Source organism: Mus caroli, chromosome 7, assembly GCF_900094665.2.
Source record: "Mus caroli chromosome 7, CAROLI_EIJ_v1.1, whole genome shotgun sequence".
NCBI lineage: Eukaryota > Metazoa > Chordata > Mammalia > Rodentia > Muridae > Mus > Mus caroli.
In genome coordinates this window covers 121,784,320-121,792,467 of record NC_034576.1, presented here as the reverse complement: position 1 = coordinate 121,792,467, position 8,148 = coordinate 121,784,320, and the positions used below count along the sequence as shown (strand labels likewise).

Sequence of the window (8,148 nt, the reverse complement as noted above, 5' to 3'; positions counted from 1 at the left end):
AAAAAAAAAAAGTTGAGATTGGGAACAGGAGTGAATGCACGGGCACGTTAGCTTTTCCTAAGAATAAAAGGGACCTTCTCTGAAAAAAAAATAAATTAATTAACCCCTGTTTCACAGAAAGAAAAGAAAACAGCAGCAGGAGCAGCAGCAGCAGCAGCAACAACAACAACAACAACAAGCCACTGAAACTCAGAGAAATGAGAAGACATGCAGACGTGCCCTCAGGTATAAGCCCTTCCTACTACACAGCTGCCTTGAAGAAGCCGTAGGTCCTTCTGTGTCTCTAGAGAATCTATGTATCCCCTGGTGTCTCTTTACCTAGTTAGAGCAGAGGACAGTCACTAGGCCACTCCCATAGCTCCATCATGATGCCCTCTTACCTCCTCCATTTGAGCCCAGTAGTCCAGGACATCACTTGCAAAGTTAAACTCCTCAGGTGAATCATGGTCATTCCATCTTGGAGCTCCAACTCTTGAAAACAACCGTCTGTGCAGCTGGGTGGGGCTTAGGGAGAAGCCCTGTAAGACTTTGCAGATCTGGAAACTCTTCCGCCACTGCATATTAGGGCAGTCCTATGGTAGGAGACATAGAACCCTCAAGTCACTGGCTGTCTTGAGAAGACATGGTTTATACGCCAATCTACCTCCAGGAGCTGATCCTGTTTCATTGCTAGAATGACCTCAGATGGGAATTTCTCCACCCAGCTGTTGCTGCTATGTTATTTTGAGTCACATTCCTGGAGGACTCTGATTTGATGCCAGGGTGGTAGTTGTGTGGCCATCCCTTTTACAAATCCTGTCCCATGGGTCAAATGGTCTCTACTCTAGAAACCTTACTTCCCATCAAGGCCAATCTTGCAGTTTCCATGGAAACTGTCATATCATCATCTACTTCCTGTCCCCGAAGCTGATGACGGGTCAAAATCTAAATAGTCATCCCTGTGATTTTTAAGCACAAGCAAAAGTGATCACACTCACTCTCAAAACTGTGTGTGTGTTACCAAAAAGTAGCTCAGATTGTCTCCAAGCAGAACAACCATGAAGTGAAAAGTTGGTGGAAAATCCTGAGGTTATGATTTCTGTCATGTGATGTAAATGAAGTGTACACCCAGGGACAAGGAGATGAGGGTAGCCAGAGTCTGGGGGCTTTTCAGTCTGTGGCTCACACTGTTGCCAAGGCCCCCCTGCCCTCTGCCCTCTGCCCCCTTTCCCCTCTGCCTTCTGCCTCTCTGCCTTCTGTCCTCTGCCCTCTGCCTTTCTGCCCTCTGCTCTTCTACCCCTCTGCCTCTGCCCCTCTGCCCTCTGCCCCTCTGCCCCTCTGCCCCTCTGCCCCTCTGCCCCTCTGTCCCTCTGCCCTCTGTTCTCTGTCTTCTGCCCCTCTGCCTTCTGCCTCGCTGCCCTCTGCCCCTCTGCCTTCTGCCTCTCTGCCCTCTGCCTCTCTGATCTCTGCCCCTCTGCCTCTCTGCCCTCTGCCCCTCTGCCTTCTGCCTCTCTGCCCTCTGCCTTTCTGCTATTATTACCTTCCCCTGGGTTCTGTGGGATTCTGTATGGATTCCCACAGCCACGCACCCACCCTCAGATTAGACTGTGCTAGTGTCTCAGCTTCTTCTTGCTGATTGCTGTGTGGCCACAAGATTCTTTCTGGGATTGTGTCCTGGGCAGCAGTTCCCAGCCCTCCGGAGTAAACACAGGGAATGGTGCGCCATTGACATATCAGTGAGGTTATGAATTCAAGGATGGCCATGATGATAAAACCAATCCTAGAACAGCACGTTCTACACAGCAGCATCCCCTCTCCAAGCGCCCCCCCCCCCAAATCTGAATCCTGTATTTGAGAGATCACATAATTGGAGGTTGGGATTAATGTTAAAGACTGGATAGGGTAGTCTGAGCCGATAACAACACAAGGTTGTTGGGTTTTGGAAACTGCAGCAGCCTTTAGTTCCACCGTGGAAGTGAGTGTGGTGCAAGGGCAGGCTCTCTAGGTCCAGGTTCCTACTGGCCATTTTTTTCCTACAATGGCTATATTTCTATATAGGTTTCTGCATGACCTCGGGGTCTTCCTTAAATATCAACTGCTTTCCTCAAAGGCAGAACAAAGAGACACTTTGTAAGTAAATAAAATGGTTAGGCACATACTCAATGATAGGATACTTGTCTATGCATGTGGCGATGGTCCAGTCTCTAGAATTGCAAAAGAAATAGTCAAATATATTAATTGTGGCTACTGACTTAAACAAAAGGGTGAGTTGGAGTGAAGAAACAGTGACCCTTTATCATGGGCTGATTCTGTGCTTCCCCTACCTCCCACAAAGGACATGTGTGAGTACCCACCCCAATATTTCTCAATGTTACTGTAATTGGAGGTGGGTAATTTCATAACTGAGTTATATATGAGACCATTGGAGTATACCAGAGTATATTATGGTTACTCTCCTTTTTTTCATAAAGGAAGCAGGCATTGGTACCTTTAATACCAGCACTTGGGATACAAAGGTAGGTAGATCTCTGTGAGTATGAGGCCAGCCAGGGGATACACAGAGAGACAGTAACAAAAAAGTTAAAAAGGAGATTAGCATTCAGACAGGAGGTGGAGGCAATGGGAGCATAAAGAACATCATCTACAAGCCAAGAAATGAGCTTCAAAGGAGTAACCTTGATCTTGGACTTTTGACATTCAGACAATCGAGAAAACAAATTTCTGCTAAGTCATTCAGTCTGTGATCATTTTCCATGGCAATCTTCTAGACCAAAAGGAGAGGAAATCATGTTGACACTTTATTACAAATAGTTTGCAGTTCTAACTTAATGTTTATCATGTGAGTTGGCAAACACAGTGGTCCCTGGATGAGGTCAGCTGTGGGTAATTGAGAGGGTAGCCTTTAGAAGTTCAATGGCACAGGTTCAAATTCCACTTGGAGCAGTTTGCTTAACCTCCCTTTTCAACACAGATGAACTCACAGCACCTATTGATCTAAGCAATGGTGGTGATGGATGGCTGACATTCTGCAAGAAACAGCACAGGTAAGAATTCTAGAAAGAGAGGCTATTGATGGTTAATGGTTAACTCTCTCTCTCTCTCTCTCCAGGGAAGCAGAGTAATTAAGCCTGAGACAAAGAAATGGTATCTTAACTTCTACAACAGGATTAGAGGAAAGAAGTGGGGATTGGTTCCTGAAATAGACTGTAAAGACAGCTTGTACCACAGTGCATGTTACAGCTTTCAGAGAAACCCATATCTAGGTATTTCTGTCTGTCTTCCTGAGGTGCAGATTTCTCTCTCTAGCTCTGTCTATTTCTGTAACTATGTATCAATATCTAAAATTACATCTCTCTCTATCTCCCTCTCTATAGCTATAGATCTACATAGCAACAATTACGTCAATGCTATTCTATATATAGACCAATACCTATCCATCCATCATAGTGTTTGTTTGTTGATGGGCACTGAGTATTCAATGTAATGTTAGATTCTTCCCTTGACACATTTTAAAAACCTGGGAAATGAAAGCTGGAAAGAGAAAAATCTATTGTGTCTATAAAATATTTGAATCATAGAATAACTTCTCTTTCATTTATGAAACACTTATTATAAGAGTTCCACATGTGTTTTAGGTTCTATCAACTGGAGGAAGGTCTGCCATCTTAGATATTAAACTCTGAAGGCTCTATGAAATGATCTTAGAGTCCAATGTTATAAAGTGTTTTAAAGTATGTTCTGAAAGCAATTTGGCCATGTGTATTTGAGGTGGGCTGGGCCCAGGAATCTAGACTTACATATGCAGTGCCTTGAGAATCAGATGTGTTTGAGAAGCCCTTGGACACAAAATGTTACTTAACAGATTAACATGTTTGATGTGTCTTAGGGGAACCCAGAACAGCAGAGTCACAACATGACTTCGGCTTTACCACCTAACAGTTCTGTGATTTGGGGCCCTGCTTTTGAGGGTACAAAGATGATACCTATCACCTTGATTCCCATGTTAACTAGTGGCACCATCACTGTGCCAGCACTGAACCCAGAACATACCAAGAATTTAAAAATGTTGAGGTACCTTTCAACTACCAACAATTAAATTAATCTGCCCCTCCACCGTGTGTGTGTGTGTGTGTGTGTGTGTGTGTGTGTGTGTGTATGAGTGTTTGAATGCACACACATGTGGAAGTAAGAGGGCAAAGTCAAGGGTTTTCCCCAAACTTCTCCACTTTAGTTTTGGGAACAAGGTCTCTCACTGAACCTGATGGTAGCTGATTTGGCTAGACAGGTTGCTTGGCAAGTCCCTGGGGATCCTTCTGTTTCTGCTTGCCAGCCCTGGGATTACAGGGATAATTTAGGTTGCTTTGCATTGCTGTGATAACATCATGACAAAAAGGCAGCTTGGAGAGGAAGCAGTCTTTTTGACTTTCATGTCCTAATCACGCTCAGTCTTTGTGGGAAGTCAGAGCAGGAACACAAACAGGAGCAGAGGCAGGAATGGTTGAGGAATGACATCTGCTGGTTTTTGCTTTATGGCTTTCTCAGCTGGTTTTTTGATATAGGCAAGGTGCCCAGATGTGACACAACCCACGGTGAGTTAAGTCTTTGCACAATCATTAATCATGAAAATTCTCCAGACTTGCCTACTGTTTGATCTGAAAGAGGTGTTTTTTTTCTAATTGAGGTTCCCTCTTCCTAAATGACCTGGCTTGTGTCAAGTTGACAATAATAATAATAATAATAATAATAATAATAATAATTTAAAAACCTAACAAATGGAAGGCACACACTGGAAGATACCTTGCCCATACTTTTCTCCAGGTACTGGAGATCCAGTTCAGGTCCTCATGCTGACTCAGCAAGCGCTTCACCAGATTAAAGGCATTCACTTTAAAGAGAGTGAGCCGTCTTGTGCACAGGGAAGGTTTCTTTCAATGACTCTCCTTCTGTCTCTGTCTTTTCTCCTCATTCCCAAACATAGCAGTCCGTGTCTCTGAGCCAGCCACTGTGCTAAACACGGCTCATGTATGTCTCCAGATATTCCTCTCTCCAATGTGCCGTCATTATATGGCAGATAAAGAAAGGAAATGGCAGAAAAGTTAAGTGATTTGACCAAGGCCATAGTTTATAAGTGGCATTCACAGAACTAAAATAGGATCCTCAAGTTTAAGGCGTTTGTGGAAGATAGAAATACACACAGACATACAGATTATCACAAGCAGTCACACATGCACATATGTACACACACACACACACACAGGGTGAGGGCAGGCCCTGAGGTGGGGGTGGGGGGGATGGACTTGGTCTTACCTGGTACTGTGAAGGACACAGGTAGACTATAGCCAGGAGAGAAGGCTTGTAAGGCCTGCTCTCTGTGCACAGTCTTTCCCAGTTCTGGGAACACAGCTGTGGAACTTGGCCCCTGACTGAGGAGAATATTGAGCGACAACTTCAGGAATTGGCTGATGCTGCAGAGGGGAGGAGACGTTTAGTCAAGAGGTCAGAAAACAGTGCAGACTTCCAGCAGGGACAGTCAGCTTGGGAAGAGGACTGTGTAGAACCTTCCCCCTCCTCGTAGGCTACTCAAGGTAGAACAGGATAAGAAAGGTGGAGTCTTTGTAAATTCTCAGCAGCTAACCTGCTTCCCTTTCCCAGTGTATACTTTTCTTTTGCATCTATATGACAGCTGAAGGGCCACACAGCTTCATAGCTAAGACCCATGTGCCAGAGACACAGAGATCTCAGCACATGCCTCTGCTTCCCCCACAATACCTGTCTCTTCCTGGGTGAGCCCTTCATTCCATTCCTCACTTGTAAAATGAAAATGACAAATTCTAAGGATTTTGTTCACTTGTTAGTGTTAAACTAGATGACTCTTAAGAGGCTCATAACATGCAATGATAGAGTGTGTTGGCTGTTTAATTCTAGTTAAGAGAAATGATTCTGTGTGTGGGCAGAAGTTAAGGTCTTTGTAGTTCCAAAGGTTTAGGATCTGCCACTTGTTTGAAGAAGCCCCGAGTAAGCGATATGGTCCTCGATTTAGGGCAGCTCATCAATAAATGTTGCTAGGTAGGTTATTGTAAACTTAGTTCTATGAAATCTTTGAAAAGATTAGGTTAGTCAGTAGAGAGTCTGACCCCCAGAATCTAGCCACAGACTGGATACTGATGTTGTGTTGACTGTTTAATGAAGGTGACTATGCACAGTACCTGAGTAATTCTTTGCTAATGATCTGATTTGGGAGATTGTTGGAGAGTGGAGGACCTCCAGGGATTCTGGCTTGGATTCTTCACCTCTTACTCTTCTAGTCTCTGTTGAACCTGGGATAAAAATACTTTGGCTTAAAGTTACCACTAAAGATGGAAGAGGGGAGGGCAAGCCTGACAGACGTCATGTTTCCTGGCTGACTGATTTATGATAAAATTGTAAACACAGAGCAGGCGGGCATTGCTTGGGGAGAAGGATAGGTGGGGAGAGGGCAGTGAGGTGACTGGCCACAGTAGCTAGACATTAAATATCCAAAGTGCCAAAGTGCAAAAATCTGAGAGGGAAGTGGAAGACAGGTGGCAAAGCGAAGACACTTCTGCAAAGGAGGAGCAGATAGTAGAACCTGAGAGATGCCATCTGGACCCAGTGGGTATCTGCTGAGCTACCACACTAATACATGGCCAAGAGGACAGCCTCTTGGGCCTGACAGTCTGGATATTGAGTCTGGATTTCACTAGTTAGCATCTCAGTGGTGCTGTGAAGGTTTCTATCCACCTATGCCTCCATTACAAGTGAGTCTGCAGTAGATACAGGACAATTCTGAAGCGTCTACACGTATACTCTTCTTTCACATCAGCCTTGACTGCAGTTATCCCACATCACTGAACAAAAGGTCTAGACAGTAAACTCCAGTGTGAACACTTGGCCATGTAAGGGGTCGTGAACTAATCTGTACTCTCTTCTGATTCAGTTCTGCTGGAAGCTGCACAGAGACATGACATTACAAGGTGGCAGACACACTATCAGTCATCCTAGATAGCCTCATATAGTAAAATCTCTACCATGGACCTTTATACAAACGAACTCCTGTTACCCTGTAAGGAGCCTATGATTCACTCGCTCCTTATGAACACTTACTGAGCATCATTTTGGTACAGATGTGGCTTCAGTTGTGCCAGACAAGGCTATTGCTCTATAGTACTTCCCATGCTCTGTGATAGACATACAAAAGATAACAAAAAAAAAAAAACCCTCAGAGTTCTGTGTTCTGCACTGACATTCATAGCAGGTTATGATTTATAGATAAAGAAACAGATGCTGAAGCTGCTCTAGAAAGAACATTTCCAAACTCACAGAGGACATTATACAGGACAGGACAGGATTGAATATTATTTTATCTAAGCTAATTTTTACCACTCAGTTCTCTCAATAATATTCTGCTTCTGCAAGTGTCTGATATGCCTGTGCTTCTGATTTTAGGGTTTTTTTTTTCTTTTTACCTAGGGAATATTTATGAGCTGGCTTATTGAAGTTGTTCTTCCCCTGAGGAAATAAATATTGGTTGGACAAAAAAAAATATTTTATTGTCTTTCCATTGCTTGGTCATTCTTATCAACCAGCTCTGAAGAATATTGTCTCTGGAATGCTATAAAATCTTCCTGTAGTTTAATCTTTGTTGTGCCCATAGGAAGACATCAATGGCTTCCTCATTCACCTCAGATTTGCTGTAGAATGAGATTTGGAAGACAGTTCTAGACACCTAGCACACAGCAAGCCCTTTCCAAGTGGCAGCTTTCAGGGCTGGGCCAGTGTTCTATATGGATCCCCTGTGGTTATTGTTTCCCCATCTGAAGATGATGATTCACCATGACTGTTGTGATAATTATAAATTATATGTACACCACTCAGGGGAGTGCCTGGCATGTGTTAAGGGCGCTGTTATTGTTAATCATTAGGAGAGGGGAATGGGATGAGAGAAGAAACAGTTAGCTCTTTTTGTTAGTTTAGGTGTGATCATGTGACACAGGCAGAACTTTGGCATAAGATTTAACAGGTATCCATCAGATCAATACCTTCAGAATTAGAGGTCTATGGGATTTAAGATTTTCATCATTTAAACTTCATTCTCTCTCTCTCTCTCTCTCTCTCTCTCTCTCTCTCTCTGTGTGTGTGTGTGTGTGTGTG

At 43.8% G+C, this 8,148-nt stretch overlaps 1 protein-coding gene across 1 annotated transcript in view; it reads right to left on the bottom strand.

The window, feature by feature from the left end:
* The window catches only part of Acsm1 (acyl-CoA synthetase medium chain family member 1), a 47,604-nt gene extending 42,192 nt beyond the window's left edge, over positions 1–5,412 (bottom strand). Inside the window, exons 1-2 of the mRNA XM_021166558.2 lie at positions 5,287–5,412; positions 381–572 (exon numbers count right to left, since the gene is read on the bottom strand). Coding sequence (XP_021022217.1) covers positions 381–560 — 180 coding nt within the window. The 5' untranslated portion in view covers positions 561–572; positions 5,287–5,412. The remainder of the gene's footprint in view (positions 1–380; positions 573–5,286) is intronic.
* Positions 5,413–8,148: the final 2,736 nt, after the last annotated feature.